The sequence below is a fragment of the Mugil cephalus genome, chromosome 18 (assembly GCF_022458985.1).
Source record: "Mugil cephalus isolate CIBA_MC_2020 chromosome 18, CIBA_Mcephalus_1.1, whole genome shotgun sequence".
NCBI classification, from domain to species: Eukaryota; Metazoa; Chordata; class Actinopteri; order Mugiliformes; family Mugilidae; genus Mugil; species Mugil cephalus.
Window position 1 is genome coordinate 6,612,551 of NC_061787.1, and position 15,830 is coordinate 6,628,380.

Below are 15,830 nucleotides of genomic sequence, written 5' to 3' on the forward strand. Positions count from 1 at the left end.
CAAATAAATGTATGAAATAAAATTAAAATATATGAACCATGACTACATTTATAAAGGTTTTAAAAGTGAAACAATCAAGGGGTGAATCATTTTTTAGTCAGCATATTGTTAAACATGCAGCACTCCAGTAAAGATTTAATAATAAGACGGTGACACTAGTGTGAATTAAACAGATGAGTTGCTGCTGTGTCTTTGTGAAGAGGTGAAATCATGAAAAAAAGTGTTTAAATGAACTGCTGAATCACAGTTTGCCTGAATGCGTCACACCAGCAAGTCACAGATAATTCAATAGTGTCACAGGTTTTAATTATGATGCATTTCTACTGTGGCTATTAAACTGTGCTGGACTGATGCAGAGGTCTGGGACATGCTGGTGCACACTGCCCCCTACTGCCCCAACAGAGGAATCTGTGGCATCCGCTACAACTTAGTTTTATCTCCATTCACCAACATGACTCACTAGTATGAAGGTGCACACGTGTACACACCGTTTACATTCCTTTCTTTTTTCCATGTTATCCGTCTCCATCCTCTCATATTTTATCATGATGCAGAAACGTTCCTTTGAAGATACACAATTACTGAGTGAAATGTTCAAACTCTGGATTCCACGTTTGTTTTTTAACATTTAAATGTGTCGGAACTGTGTTTTATTGTGTATTTCCACTATTTTAAACTGAGCTGTGTCACCCTCAAGAGGCATTTAAGATTCAACATCAGCTTCATCAACATTCATTTACATAGCACGTCTACTATACTTAGAAATTAAGTTACAATTTTTCATCTAAAGCTACAGAAACTGATTCTGATTTGGCCTCATAATTGTTTTATCACTTTATTCGTCATCTCCATTGCATTTATCCGACAGGTGCGCTACTTTATTTATATTTCATGTATATTCTGTGCAAATAAAAATTGCATAAAACACTTTTTGAACTGAGCCAATACTTTGACTTAATCAGGAGAAAATTAAAGTGTGATGGACATTTATCTTTGAGCACAAAACCCTCTAAGTCAACTGGTTCATGACGAGGAAGATGTTTACTTCATTAATAGAGAAAGGTTTCAGTCACAGGGGTCGATATGTTGAGTTTAACTGTCATTGTTAATGCAGATATTTTACACACTGGTATAGAGACTTGTGTTTAACACTCTGAATGTATTTGCCTCGTCTCATTTCACATTAAAGATGGTTACTAGTCTTCTGTACCTACAAGGCAGCTTTAAAGCAAACTAAGAAACCTTTGCTGTGTTATTTAGTGCAGTTCAATGATCCCATGTGGCCAAACAAATATGAAAATGTGATCTACTGTGTAGATCTTTACAGGTGTAAGGATGTGAAATGCTTGTGACATGTGTGCTGGTCACTCTCAGTTCGCCGGTGAAATATGAAGTGCATTTGATTTCATTTTTAAAATCAAAGGAGGAGAATCATCACTGAGTGACAGCACATCATGACACTTCAGCAAATGTGCGAACAGAAGACAAGGCAGCACCAAGTGTGTGTACAAATACTTTTTTAACTTTATTAAGCACTTTATGCCATGAACTCGTAGGGGATGGGCTCCAGCAGCTGTGGCTCGTTTTTCTTGGTGCTGACGAAGTGAGCGTTGCGGGGAGGAGCAGGCTGAGGAGGGGAGAATCAAAACAAAAACACATCAGTCTGTATACATACATAAAATGAATCATACTTCCAACACCACTGCAGCATTGATAATCAGTCAATACTACTAAAGAGTCGGTTCAGGTCAGTTCATACCTGGCGCTTCAGCTCGATCCAGCTGCCTTTCTGCTTGGCCTCCATCTTCTTGCTCTCGTTCTCCTTGACACGCTGCAGGAAGCTGTCCCTGCTCTTTGAGTGCTTCACATGCTCAATGCGCACGTTGATCCTCTTGGCCAGGATCTTACCCCTGCGAGAATCCAACACACACAACTAATTCATATCAAATGCATAAAAACTTTTTTTCCGACGATTACATTTTAATAGTTGAATTCCTCAGCTGTCTCCTAAATACAACCCCAGGTCAAAACGAGAAGTTAGGCTGGGATGCTTAAGGATGAACTACTTTTCCCCACATGAATGACCACCGAGGACACAAAGGTTCCTGGTGGCAAAGTGAAGATGGGGTTCACGTCCTTCTCAATGGATAAACAAGCAAAAACCAAGACTTTAATGTCCTGAGAAGTTTCTAAGAACAACAGCCACTTAAACATGAGCTCAAACGTAATTTAAAACAATGATTATACTCATAATCAACAATAAAGTGACCGCGCAGTTTGAGATTTTAGGTGTACTTGTGTTTGCCAGCTCAAAGCTTGTCACAAACACAAACTCCCTTCCCTACTTACTTGATCTGCTTGTTGACAATGATGCCGACAGCATGCTGGGTTACATTGTAGACACGTCCTGTCTTGCCATGGTAGCATTTATGGGGCATACCTTTCTGAATGGTACCTGTGCCCTGGAAAGAAATGTGACAAATGGCAACGTCAGAATAAATACAAACAGCAACAAACTCATCTCCACGTAATCCTCTGTGCTGCGTTACAATCGCTAGAGTTTCAATTTAACAAAACACTTCAAGTAAAAGTTCACATAAGGACTTGAAATGCATTTTAACTGGAGGAACAACCAAAGAGACTGAATGCAACAATATGTTCGCTATATCTTACCTTGATGTCAACGATGTCGCCCTTCTTGTAGATGCGCATGTAAGTGGACAGGGGGATTGGGCCTGTAAAGCACACACAGTCAACATGTTATTATAGACAGTTAATCCTTGATAGTACGCCACACAATAGACCATCTAAAGTCTAGACACATTACAATAAAGGTGCATTTTAAACTGGACTCACCATGCTTGCGGAATGGCCTGCTGAACATATACCTGGTCCCCCTCCTCTTGCCTCTGGTGTTCGTCATGATGCCTGATTACTGAAAGAAAGAACCACTAGTTCAGTCGTGACAGAGCCACAGGATTTTCTTTGATTTCAAACATTACACATCTGTTTAAATCGTACTGGTAACTGCATGTAAATAAAGACTCCAGACCTAGTAGCACACAAGCCAAAACTGAACTAAACCGAAACAAAATGAGCCAAGTGAGTGAGGGCAAAATTAAAAAGCATATTACTGAAGTAATCAATGACAAAACGGTGGTATTCAAGGCAAAACTGCTGACCACACCGGCGTTGTATTGTCCAATGCACTGATCCGTGCTAGCAGGGACAACATATTTATCTACGAATTTAACAGTATGAAGATGAACACCATTCATTAATGTCTATAAATAACGAATAAAGCCATCTTTCTGCAAAAGTAGCAGAGTGTCAGAGGAAAATACTGTTTCTACTAAAACGTTTCTCTGCCTCGCAGGCCCACATGGAGAGCCACGCTTCTCCTCCTGCTTACATTAAACGGATAATTACCCTATACGGTCCGTTTCTAACGCCACTAATAACCACGAGAGAAGTAAAGAAACATTTGAGTGTTCATATGAATGCAACTTTGTGCGAATGAAGACCTATTTAAGTAGAAAAATGTAATTTAACAGGGAGAACATCTTACCCCCGGTCTCTACAAGATGGCGGGTACGGCGGAAAGAGAGATCAATGGACCCCAAACTCCGCCCTGTAAGATAGAATTGAGGCAGGCTACCGCATTGCCTGGTATAAATGAGCAGTTGAACATTTTTGCTAACGATTTACATTTTCTGTTAAACAAGAGAGCGAATACTATATCAACAGTTCATTTGATGTGAAATTTAAATTTTACAGCATGTCTTGGCGAGCGTTTTTTTACGCCGGGAACATTTTTAACACCCCAAACTCCACCTTGTAATATATAAGTGAGGCAGGCTACGATTTTGCCTGAAATAAATGAGTATTTGAAAAAAGAATTCTAACGATTTTCTGTCATTTTCTGTAAGACAAGATAGCGAACATTATACTGGTCGCCTATTTTAATATGAAGTTCATATTTTACAGCACGTCTTTGCAAGTGTTAATACCTTGTAATACCTTGTAAGATTGTGCAACTCGATCACGCAGTAAATGTGTGACGCGCATGCGCAACTTCACAAGCAATGATACGCTTTCAGTTCTTCACTGGTACACGATGTATTAAACTACAACATTTAGTTTAGTTTCGACAAGTGAGATGCTCTCAGAATGATAGGAGTCACCGAAAGTGTGCTGCTAATCTGTTAAACCCAAAGTGACACACACTTCCGTGGTTCGTGATCGCGATTACGGAAGCCAAAACCCGTGAATGCTCTTGCGTTGTGTAGTCTCTGGACGCTCCGCGGCGGTGTGGTGGAAGATGGCGCTAGCCGAATGGAAATCCTAATGACAGTCTCCAAATTTGCCTCTTTTTGTACCATGGTGAGTGAACGGCAGTCTCGCACTGGCATTAGTCATACTACGGGATGATATGAAAGCCGCGGTTGCACTGTTATTGCCCTTTTAATGTGTGGGGATACAAACGAAAGCATTTATTCCAGTGCTTGTGCTAGCCAAGCAGTTTTCCGCCTATAGCCAAACAAGCAGCCACCCACTACCTTCTCTGCTCCCCAAGTCTCGTTTACGGCGGTAGGTGGACATTCACGGGTGTTTAATGTTTCTTGTAGCACATACCCAAAGAACTTATCTGGTTAATATTTTTCACGGCTGCCTTGGTGACCGTGCACCTGCTGCAGCTGGGATTCACAGCTAACGAGCTAGCTCAGGCTAAACCAGTGGTTCAGCTTGGCAACAACTGGCACACAGCTGGATAATGGGTGACCTCAGACTGAGCGATGATTAATCTGCAGTATGTGCAGAGAAACCGTAAGAAAAATCAGCATAACCTGTTGACCTTTGACAAACTACCCGATAGTATTAAGGCTGTGATGACATTGTTTAACATTAGCTGCGCAGTTGTGGATATTCTCCAGGTCCATTGTGCACACTTTGATGTCGCCTACACACCTTTTAGCCAGTGTCGCCAAGATAATCTAACCAGAGTTGCATATTGTTTTCCGCAAACACCCAGCGAGTCATGCGCAAACTTAAAAAAAAAAAAAAAATGTGCTGACACACGCACATTTAGTCATCCTCTTGCGTTTCACGTTGGCAAACTTATTTGGATAAGTGTAAAGACTGGACAAATACTGCCTCCAATGCAGAAAAGGGTAGAGGTGTTTGTAAAAAATCTGAAGTCTTTTAAACGCATTTAACTTTTGTGTTTCATCGCAGCAAATATGACCTTGAGAATGTCGAGAGGTTGGAATTTAGTTTGACATTTGCCCAATGATTCAGAGCCGGCACCGACGCGTTATTGTTAATAGGTTTTCTTTGTTTTGTGTAAAATAAAGAATTTGCTCGATCTGCACATTTACAGGGCGCCAATGCCTCTGCTCTGGAGAAAGAGATTGGATCTGAGCAGTTTCCGGTCAATGAGCACTACTTCGGCCTGGTCAATGTAAGTGAAAGACGATGGAGTGTTGCAATAAATCTCCACCTGTTGTGGACTCGCACTGAGTTCTCCGGTCTTTTTTATTTATTTATTTTTTTTAGTTTGGGAACACCTGCTACTGCAACTCGGTGCTGCAGGCTCTGTACTTCTGCCGGCCGTTCCGGGAGAAGATCTTGGCGTACCGCAGTCAGCCTCGGCGGAAGGAGAACCTGCTCACCTGCCTGGCAGACCTGTTCCACAGTATTGCCAACCAGAAGAGGAAAGTGGGCGTCATACCCCCCAAGAAGTTCATCACGCGACTGCGCAAGGAGAATGGTGAGAGAGAGAGGAGCTGACCGGCCGCTTTGAAATTCTCACGTCTCTCTCGCGGAACGTCCTGATGTACCTGCTCGACCCGTAGCTGAACCGCGACTCGTTCTGCTTTGTTCCTCAGAGCTGTTTGATAACTACATGCAGCAGGATGCCCACGAGTTCCTGAACTACCTGCTCAACACCATCGCGGACCTGCTCCAAGAGGAGAGGAAGCAGGAGAAGACCAATGGCCGCCTTGCCAACGGCACACTGGACTCCCAGAACAACAACAGCAATGCCACGCCCGCTCCCACCTGGGTCCACGAGATCTTCCAAGGCACTCTGACCAATGAGACCCGCTGCCTCACTTGCGAAACGGTGAGTTACCCTTGTGGATCCTCATAAACGTCCTTGTCTAACGATCTGCCTCAGCGCTCTAGGTGCAAGAATTCAAACTCTCTAAGAGTTGTTTTTATAGTTTTACAAGGCGATGATCCTCCCTTTGTGTCGTTTGTAGACATTGATTGTCTATTGTTTGAAATTAATTATTAAGTCTGAAGTATTTTGAGCTCCTTTTAGTTTACTGTGGCGTCTTTTTCCTCTTCAGATAAGCAGCAAAGATGAGGACTTTCTGGACCTTTCAGTGGATGTTGAACAGAATACCTCCATCACACACTGCCTCAGGTTAATCAACACTGTACAGTCTGAAGACACATACAAAAAATATCACAAACAAAAGTGCTAGATTTCTGTCTGTCTGTGGAAAAAGATCCAAAAAATGTTTTTTCTTCATTGGTAAAAAAATATGAAGGAAACGCACGCACTGGGGTTTGCAGTATTTTGAGATCTGAGTATCCATTTACAAATGTTTTATGTTCCCTCTCAGAGGTTTCAGTAACACGGAGACTCTGTGCAGTGAGTACAAATACTACTGTGAAGAATGTAGAAGCAAGCAAGAGGCACACAAGAGGTCAGTATGAAGTTTCACTCTCTATGTAAGATTTTATTTTATTTTTGTATGTGGAGGGTGTTGAGTTATACTTAGTACTTCTTCTTTTTCTTTTTTTATCGTAGGATGCGTGTAAAGAAGCTACCAATGATCCTGGCTCTGCACCTGAAGCGCTTTAAGTACATGGAGCAGCTGCAGCGCTACACCAAGTTGTCATATCGCGTTGTCTTCCCCCTGGAGCTCCGCCTCTTCAACACCTCCGGGGACGCAACCAATCCTGAGAGGTTGTACGACCTGGTTGCTGTGGTGGTGCATTGTGGGAGGTGTGTAGGTGAAACGCGCTGCGAGAACACGATCTAACCATCTTCACAGCAACAACAGATGCGGGAGGCAGACAAATCATTGTTCTAATAATAAAAATCCACTCGATCCTCTTGACATTAGGATAAGTTACATTACAAACTAAATCTCTCTCATCACAATTCAGCTTTTGACCCACTGTGAGTGGGCGTTTGTGTTTGTTCAAGGTGTTCCCCTGGTTTTCATGGCGAAGCCGACTATGATAGGATTAACAGAATAAAGAAAATAAATGAAAAGATCAAACTTGTGCGGAGTTGATGTAAATTGAGTCCTCTCCCTTTGAGCTCTTGTTTCCTGGGGTTAATTCTGGAGAATGGACGTTTGAAGTGACGGTTCAGTTGTCATAGGGTTGTGATAATAATAGTAAGATTAACGAACCATGTCCTCTCTTCTTGGCTGTGTTACAGAGCTGCATTTTAGCCTTAAATGCACCCTAATGCTGGCTGTTATTTTTGAGAAGTTGTGACCATATTTAGTTTATTTAGTCTGTTGCTAGGTGACATGTTTTTTACTTTTTAATGAATGTGGACGTCCCAGTAACTAGGTGTTGGTGTTGTTAGATGCTGCTGGGTCTGTTTGATGTCATTCTGCTTCTCTTCTCATTTCCTCTTCATATCTAAAAAAAAAGTATAAGAGGCGTTAACATTACAGTATCTGAGTTGTCACATTTCTACAGAAGTTGAACATTTTTCATCACTTTCATGTCTAATTTTAGACACGTGAAAGGGGACGTGTAGTTTTTAAGTTTGCATGGGTGTGATTTTTATAGTTGAATCTGTGTGAATCTGTGGAGCTAATGAATTGTCTTGCTTCTCCTCAGTGGTCCAAACAGAGGTCACTACATTGCCATTGTGAAAAGCCACGACTTCTGGTTGTTGTTTGATGATGATATTGTAGAGGTGAGTCAGTGCATATTTCACATTCAGCATTCACAGTATTTTTTTTTTATTTTTTTTTCTCCCCTCTAACCCTTTTTTCATGTCCTGTTTTTTGCTCTTGTAGAAAATCGATGCTCAGGCCATAGAAGAATTCTACGGTCTGACCTCTGAAATCTCCAAGAACTCTGAGTCGGGCTACATCCTGTTTTACCAGTCCAGAGATTAAATGTTTGTGCTTCACCGCGTAAACCAGGAGAGATGCTTTGTTCCCTCTTTGGTGGGGCGCGTTTTCGGGGGGGAAGGGAGGGGGCAGCAGACTGAAAATACACCACGGCAGCCCGCATGGTGTCGTACCTGCCCCCGCGCAGCTGTAATTCATACCTGTGCTTTTTTTTTTTTTTTTTTTATTATGGTAACGCACTCAGCGCTGCAGCTCAGCCGTGGACGTCCCTCCCCCCTTCCCCTCCCCTCCCCTCCTCCAGTACGTACCAGCTGACCCCGCTGGCCTCTCATGAGTCCTTCCCGTCCCCCCCGCCATCCACCGCTGCTGCCGCCGCCGCCAGGACAATGAGACGATAATGAATGCAAACTGTGTCAAAATTGTTTAAAAAAAAAAAGAAACAAAAGAAAGGAAAAAGAATGAGGGTTGTACAGATGTTGGTTGCTTGTATGAGTGGCGTTCTAGTTTTTGCCTTGGGTGTGGGGTGAATGGGTATTTAATAATTCATATGATGTAATATTGGCCTGGCATCTTCAACTCCCACCCCCCACCCCCCTTTAAAAAAAAAAAAAAATGTCAAGCCAGGATGTGCTGAGAGTGGATCATGTTTTTGATCACTGATGTAAAGAGAAAACCGATGGGGGGGAGGGTGGTGGGGGGGTGTCCTACATACAGGGCACACCGGGCTGTGTATTTCTACAGTGTACAGAATGGTATTTGTATAAATATTACAAGAAGATAATATTATCATTGGAAAATGTTAGACCTTGAGAAGATGTATTAACACTATGGTGCACTTTTGATACTGTTTTGTAGGTGTTGGAAAGCTTAATGTGAGGGTTTGCTTGAAAAGGCCTGTTGTGAAGCGATCATTTTCTGTTTTAAAGAAAAAGAAATAAAGCCAGTAAGATTGAGACAGGGTGTGCTCTGCTTTCTGTTTTCTGGGTCCTACAGGTGCGCACTGATGACTCATACGCGCTCAACGTCGCCCACTGGCGGCGCTACCTGCTACTGCCGCCTCCACCACTGCAACAGGAGCTATTTTTAATCCATTCAGACCCAAAAGGCAGGTGCTCAGAGAGGGGGCTAAAAAAATAAAATAAATAAATCAGCCCACACCAGTGCTCGGTCAGCAAGCCGTGGTTAAATCCATGCGTATCAACAAGTCATCCATCAGCTGAGGTGTCTTGAGATGTGGCAGAAGATGGAGGACTGGTAGTGGGAGGAAGAGGAGGGAGGGAAGGAGGGAGGTGAGGCTGGTGACACACATCAGGTTGCTGTTAATAGCACAGACAGGACCAGAATAGCAGAGCCTCGCAGGAGGAAAGCGGAGACTCTGCATCCAGCATCTTCATATATGAAAAAAAAAAAATTATATGTGAAAAATAAAAGCGACCAAAAGGTGTGGAAATGTGAGAATGGGTGTACTGGACGTCGAAGCACATAATTTCACGTGCATGTGCAGACACATCGTTACACCTGTCCACTGTCCTTGACACCAGACGTTTAGCTCTTTTAACGGAGTTCAGCCGCTCTCTCTGGTAGTCTGGCCCATCTGGAACTCCTCCTTCATCATCATCATCGCGACCCCCTCCTCTCCTCCTCTCCTCCTCCTCCTCCTCCTCCTCCTCCTCATCTTCTCTTCCACTCGCTGCTCCCCGCACAGCCGCAGTCCACAGCGATGCGCCGTTAACAGCAGAGCCACTCCGCGCTCTTTTCCTCCTCCTCCTCCTCCTCTTCTTCTTCTTCTTCCTCCTCTTCCTCTTCCTCCAGCATCCCTCTGCCCGAGCTGCGTCTCTGTCTGCCGGCGCTGCACCATCCTCATCGGTACCATGGACATACAGGGCAGTCCTTCTTCCATCTAGACGGGAAGTCTCACCTCACGGAGTCAAGGTAGGCGGGATGGGATCATCGAGCATCCTTCACATGCATGAGGAGGGGGAGAAAACAAGGCAGGCTGCCTTTTTTTTCTTCTTCTTCTTCTTCTTCTTCCTCTAGCATCCCTTTTGCTGACGTGGAGCAGCCTCTGTGCTTCTCTGATGCAAGGTGCACAAAAGCAGCGCCGTGCGGACACCGTCGGTGGCTTAGTTAGGAGCCCGTTTCCACGACGGGTGCGGTATCTTCTGCTGTGAAGAGCGGCACTTGGTCGCCGACAGCTGCGTGAATTATTGTCATCGGTAGTGGAGGGTTATCGATGCCGGCTGTCGTGGCTGGAGATTTGCTGCTAACCATAATCTGGATTCCCCCCACCCTCCCGTCCACTTTAAAGCTCTCCACGTGTGATCTATACTCCTCTGTTATAAATGCTCTAAACAATCATTGGGTTTAATTCCCAGGGGAAACATAAATGACCTGTTAACCACCCGGAGCAGCAACGGAGATGCAGATTTTGGTATCACAGGTTTTAATTATTTAAAAAGAAGAAGGTTTTTTTTTTTTTTTTGCTTTAATGTAGCTCAAGGTTTTAGTTCCAGGCTGCACAACAGAAACATTAAGGTGTGCGCCTGCATAATGTGCTCTCATCCATAGTGTGCCACATGCAGTTTAACCTTGGCTGTGTGGATCGGGGTATGAGTAATACTAGTGCATGCCTAAAAGGTGTAGTGTAGACAGGACACAACCTTTTTTTTTTTTTTTTTATCTTTCTCTTTCAGATTTGTGTATGGGAGCTTAATGTAGGCTAATTGTGTGTTTGTGTGTGCCACTTCCAGACGGGGGGCACAATGAGCGAAGAGCCAGCGGTCACCCCCAGCTGGCTGACCCCTGATCCCACGGCGTGGGCCAGCGGAGGCGGGGGGCCGATGGACAACAGCACCAGCCTGGGGATGTTTCCGCCGGAGGACTCCCTCCCTCCCAGCCAGCTCCCGCTTCTGGTGAACCCCTGGGACATTGTGCTCTGCTCGTCCGGGACTCTGATAGCCTGCGAGAACGCCCTGGTGGTGCTGGTGATCTGGCAGAACCCGGCGCTCAGGGCCCCCATGTTCCTGCTGATCGGAAGCCTGGCGCTGGCCGACCTCCTGGCCGGCCTGGGCCTCGTGCTCCACTTCACCTGTGCCTACCTGCTCCGCTCCGACTCTGCCCAGCTGCTGACCGTGGGCCTGGTGGTGGCCTCCTTCTCGGCCTCCGTCTTCAGCCTGCTGGCGATCACAATCGACCGCTACCTGTCGCTGTACTACGCCCTCACCTACAACTCGGAGCGGACGGCGGCCTTCACCTACACCATGCTCGTGCTGCTGTGGGGCCTCTCCCTGTGCCTGGGCCTGCTGCCGGTCACGGGGGTCAACTGCCTGGCGGAGGAGGCCACGTGCAGCGTGGTGCGGCCGCTGACAAAGAACAACATCGCCGTGCTGTCCGTCTCCTTCCTGCTGCTGTTCGGCCTCATGCTACAGCTCTACGTCCAGATCTGCAAGATCGTGATGCGGCACGCCCACCAGATCGCCCTCCAGCACCACTTCCTGGCCGCCTCGCCCCACTACGTCACGACCCGGAAGGGCGTGTCGACCCTGGCCATCATCCTGGGCACCTTCGCCGCCTGCTGGATGCCGTTCACCGTCTACTCCCTCATCGCCGACTACACCTACCCCCCGCTCTACACCTACGCCACGCTGGTGCCTGCCACCTACAACTCGGTCATCAACCCGGTCATCTACGCCTTCAGGAACCAGGAGATCCAGAAGGCGCTGTGGCTGGTGTGCTGCGGCTGCGTGCCCGCCAGCGTGGCCCACCGCGCGCGGACCCCTAGCGACGTCTGACCGAGCAGACCCAGGCGGGAAGAGAGAGGCGACCTGGGTCAGCTGCGCTCCTCACCGGATCTGCCCGGTGTCAAAGAGAGCAGCAGCAGCAGCGGTGGAGGTCAGGGGACGTGGCAGAGGGCTGAGGCTGGGAAAGTCACAGGCGGAGGCAGCGTGGTCAGCTATCCACAGCCCACATGGAAGGATGGATGGAAGATCTTTTTTTTTTTTTTTCTTTCCTTTGTTACACTCACCACAGGGCAAGGTATCTCTCTGTCTTCCCCACTAAAGGCCACTATGCGCTGCATCTCGCCCCCTCCCGCTCCACACATGCCACGCCCTTCCTCGTTTCTGCAGAGGGCGCTGGGTGCATCACATGTAACAGGCACCAGCTGTATATAGAATGAGCGTACACTTCCCAGAGCTGGAGCTTTGGCTGACACGTGATTGTTTTCCTTTGAACATGGAGGATTTATTAGTTCGGGCCCGTGCGCCTGCGTGCGTAAAAAAAAAAAAAACAACAACAGAGTGCGCGTGCGGCGAGGAGAGGAGAGGAGAGAGGAGAGGAGAGGAGAGGAGCGTCCACGGCTGAACACGCAGGCATTTCCACAGTAAAAGCCCGTCTGGAGCAGCATCCCAGGCGCTCTGCTGCTGCACCCTGGACGTGCGTCGAAAGCTAAACAGCCGCGGAGAGCTATAAATAGACCCGGCGCTCTCTGATCCGCGCTCCGCGCCCTCAACAGACGCAGAGACAGAAATCAAGCCACACTTCTTCTCCTCTTCGCCTCTCCCATTTTCTCCTCCTCCTCCTTCTCTCCAGATCGCACTGTTTCAGCTCGGCTCTTATCAGGCTCAAGACGACGCCCCTGGAGACCTCCCACTCCTCCCCCTCCCCCATTCCATTAACCCCCTCATCTATTTTTTTTTTTTATCAATATGGAGGCACAAACCGAACAGACCAATCGGATTATGTAACCTCGCTGTATAGCCTTCCCCCAACTCCTGTCGCCTCCTTTCACTTCAGATGTGGAGAATGCCATGAAATTTAACTCCCCCAATTTAAATTTCCTTAAAGTGATTTTTAAAGTCACTCCCCCTAAAACCACAATCACATGGGTGATCAAATTAACCCAAAAAAACAATTTTTTTGTCTAAAAGTCTAAATGTATTTCCATTTCTCCGACGGCACCCGAAGGGCCTCGCACCAGCCGACGAGACCTGCGCGCTTGTCCTTCTCTGTAATTTGCATGCAGAAAGCACAGGTCCCCGGGTTTAGTGTGGCGGGTCACGCAGGCCACCGCGGGCGCCGCGCCGCGACCTCCTGATGTCACCGTGACCCCAATAACGTTGTTTATTTACAATGTACCACAGCGTACCTCACATGTATCATTGTAAGAGCTACAGTCGCCACTCGAAGGTCGCAAGAAAAACAGAAAAAGAAGGTAAAAAAGTGGAATTTTTTTGGCTTTAAAGTGGCGTTTCAAGTTAAGCGGCGCCCAAAGCCACGCCGCACATCAGCTGCTCTGAGTTACTTGTCGAAGTCCCCACCCGCCGCTCCACAACATGTACGCTTCTCCCCCCGAGTCATGTCAGCAATAACTAGCCTATGAATGGTAGTTATGTTTGTAGATGTGAAGCAATACTCAGACAGCAATAACATGGGACCACGACTTCTTCCTGCATCGCGAAGCGCCGCACCGGCGGCCGCTCGGGGTGGGGTCGCAGAGAGCAGGCCCCGGTGAGCTACAAGTGATGCTTCGCCTTCAGACCGGTGGTGGCGGGGTAATCACTCCCGGGTTGGGAACAGCGGACTCGTCCATCACGCTGACACCACTGCCTCATTCCTCCGCGGCCACTCCCCACCCCACCCAAAAGAAGAAGAAGAAGAAGAAGAAGAAAAAAAAAATCGGGCTCTGATCTTATTCTCACACCAGGATGAACTCTCTTCTCTCCATTGCCTCTGCCTTTCGTGAGCATAACAGCTGTCCTGAGTGTCGTAACCTCTCGAAATATCAGCGAGACTGTGTTTATTTTTTATTTTTGTGTGTGGAGTTGCATGGCCTCTGGGTGTGTGCATGTGTGTGTGTGTGTGTGTTTGTGATCCAGCAGCTCAGCAGACCGTAATCTGTCTCCTGGAGGTGTCAGGGTGGGAACAAGCAACAGGTCTGAGGAGTATCGAGTCCTGTTCAACCCCCCCCCCACCCCCCCTGACCCCGGAGGATAATGCTGCCAGTCTTCCTGTCAATTCTGAGAGAAGTGGAGCAGTGGCCTCATGTTTGTAGAGCTTCGTGGAGTAGGGGGGACACGGGGGGATGGGACTAGGACGTGGGCGCTCCAGCACTTCAAGCCAAAGCGAAAGGGATTGTGAATGAATCGGGATCCTAGTCCTGCTGCGTGTTTTCTGTCTCCTTTGTTACTAATATTATACTTTTAAATCAATCTGGCTGCGGCAGGCGTCCGTTAAGTGACCTCTGAATGATCCTACGAGCTAAAAATGGCGCCTTCCAAATACAGAGAAAATGCTTCTTCTTCTTTCCTTCCTTGGAACCGCGCTCAGTCAGCCAGGTAGAGAAACCCCCGTCTTCGTCCTCCTGGCCTCCGGCGCAGTGCAGAGACTTTTCTTTTGTTGTTTTTTTTTTTTGTAAAAATGCGGGGATTAGCAAGGAACGTTAAAGAGCAACATTTCTAAGCTTTGGAGCGCAGCCCCGCGTATGTGAACTTGTGCACGGTGTCGAGACTGAACCCCGTCGTTAGGCCGGCACGTCGCAAACCTCCACTAACTCTCGTTGCTTTTACCTTTGGAGAAAAGTCTATTTTGTTATATTCATTGAGAAGTTCTATTTTTTTCCACTTTAGTCCGGCCTGAATTCTTTCGGATTCTGACGTTGTACCGTATGTAACCGCGCTGTTAGGCCTTTTTCTGAATGTAGTATTTATGAAATTGTTTAGCGGGAAACGGAGCCGTCCTCTTCCTCGTTTCTGTAAATAAAGGCATGCCGAGGAGAAAGGGGGGAGGGGGTGGGAGATAAGAAGGGGGAGGGACTTTATACCACCGAGCATGGTGCTACCAAAGCCGGTCAAACCAGAGGACGAGCTGGGGTGCACCATTTCTTTTTACACTTGGCTGTTGATGTAGACGTTGTTCGGTTACATTTCCACTTTCCTCGCTTCAATATGCACTGGTTTGTTCCCGAAGGCTGACGGTTGATTGATTCGGCGGCGGCGGCGGCGGTGGGGTGTTTGCGGGGGTTGAATAAAAAGGTACATTTTGGTGAATGTGAATCTCTCGTGCAGCCAGCGGGATTGTTGAGGTTTCCACTGTTGAGCAGGTGTGAACAAGGGCTTTGTATCCAAGAAAGGTGTCGGACTGTGATGTTGGATGTAATACTTATCTGTACACACACCTGTTAATCACGCAGTGTAACAGTGCACGAAGCCGTGTACAAAGCAACTGTCTGGGGGGGAAAAATGTTGCCAGCGACAGTTCCTAATATAGAGCTAAATATCAAAACACTCAAGGGCCTGTGAATGTGTGTGTGTGTGTGTATGTGTGTGTGTTTGGGGTTGGAAATGGGAAGGGTGGGGTGGGGTGGGGCGGGGCAGAGGGTTTTTGACGCCACAGTATCAGCATCTTGTGTAGACGTAGTTTTCAATGTGAAATGCACTTTATTTTTTGGGATGAAAATGGCACAACAAATTAAGTATCTGCAAAATGAAACGTATAAATGATAATCAACATGCACTAACTTAACTGAGATATTGTAACAAAAGAAAAAAAAGAAAAAACAAACGGACAAAAAAAAAAAAACATTTGTGTGGACGTGGTGTCTATTTTTCCAAGGTGTTAGTTGTACTTTTTATTGCTTTGGTTAGTTCACTCAATTGAGAGATCTTGTTAATTTTGTATTAAAAACAAACATGTGCTGTGCATAAAAAACTCCTCGCC

At 46.5% G+C, this 15,830-nt stretch overlaps 3 protein-coding genes across 3 annotated transcripts; 2 read left to right on the top strand and 1 right to left on the bottom strand.

The window, feature by feature from the left end:
• Positions 1-1,500: 1,500 nt before the first annotated feature.
• On the bottom strand, positions 1,501-3,631 carry rpl21 (ribosomal protein L21). The gene is made up of 6 exons (XM_047612090.1): positions 3,569-3,631; positions 2,857-2,935; positions 2,674-2,735; positions 2,350-2,462; positions 1,760-1,910; positions 1,501-1,627 (listed from the first exon to the last, which is right to left on the bottom strand). The coding sequence occupies exons 2-6, from the start codon at positions 2,921-2,923 to the stop codon at positions 1,538-1,540; spliced, it is 483 nt and encodes a 160-aa protein (XP_047468046.1). The 5' UTR covers positions 2,924-2,935; positions 3,569-3,631; the 3' UTR covers positions 1,501-1,537.
• A 438-nt stretch (positions 3,632-4,069) lies between these two features.
• On the top strand, positions 4,070-9,067 carry usp12a (ubiquitin specific peptidase 12a). The gene is made up of 9 exons (XM_047568845.1): positions 4,070-4,383; positions 5,381-5,461; positions 5,557-5,770; positions 5,889-6,124; positions 6,354-6,430; positions 6,633-6,716; positions 6,821-7,018; positions 7,876-7,954; positions 8,058-9,067. The coding sequence occupies exons 1-9, from the start codon at positions 4,336-4,338 to the stop codon at positions 8,157-8,159; spliced, it is 1,119 nt and encodes a 372-aa protein (XP_047424801.1). The 5' UTR covers positions 4,070-4,335; the 3' UTR covers positions 8,160-9,067.
• A 768-nt stretch (positions 9,068-9,835) lies between these two features.
• Positions 9,836-13,779, top strand: gpr12 (G protein-coupled receptor 12). The gene is made up of 2 exons (XM_047568393.1): positions 9,836-10,046; positions 10,865-13,779. Exon 2 carries the CDS (start codon positions 10,877-10,879, stop codon positions 11,903-11,905), a length of 1,029 nt encoding a protein of 342 aa, XP_047424349.1. The 5' UTR covers positions 9,836-10,046; positions 10,865-10,876; the 3' UTR covers positions 11,906-13,779.
• Positions 13,780-15,830: the final 2,051 nt, after the last annotated feature.

Excerpts from the sequence above, each read along its gene's own strand:
- rpl21 (XM_047612090.1), bottom strand. The coding sequence starts at position 2,923 with ATGACGAACACCAGAGGCAAGAGGAGGGGGACCAGGTATATGTTCAGC. Across the intron at positions 2,736-2,856 it reads CAGGCCATTCCGCAAGCATG|GCCCAATCCCCCTGTCCACT; the intron begins GTGAGTCCAGTT and ends TGTGCTTTACAG. Across the intron at positions 2,463-2,673 it reads GCGACATCGTTGACATCAAG|GGCACAGGTACCATTCAGAA; the intron begins GTAAGATATAGC and ends ATTTCTTTCCAG.
- usp12a (XM_047568845.1), top strand. The coding sequence starts at position 4,336 with ATGGAAATCCTAATGACAGTCTCCAAATTTGCCTCTTTTTGTACCATG. Across the intron at positions 4,384-5,380 it reads TTGCCTCTTTTTGTACCATG|GGCGCCAATGCCTCTGCTCT; the intron begins GTGAGTGAACGG and ends GCACATTTACAG. Across the intron at positions 6,717-6,820 it reads AAGCAAGAGGCACACAAGAG|GATGCGTGTAAAGAAGCTAC; the intron begins GTCAGTATGAAG and ends TTTTTATCGTAG.
- gpr12 (XM_047568393.1), top strand. The coding sequence starts at position 10,877 with ATGAGCGAAGAGCCAGCGGTCACCCCCAGCTGGCTGACCCCTGATCCC.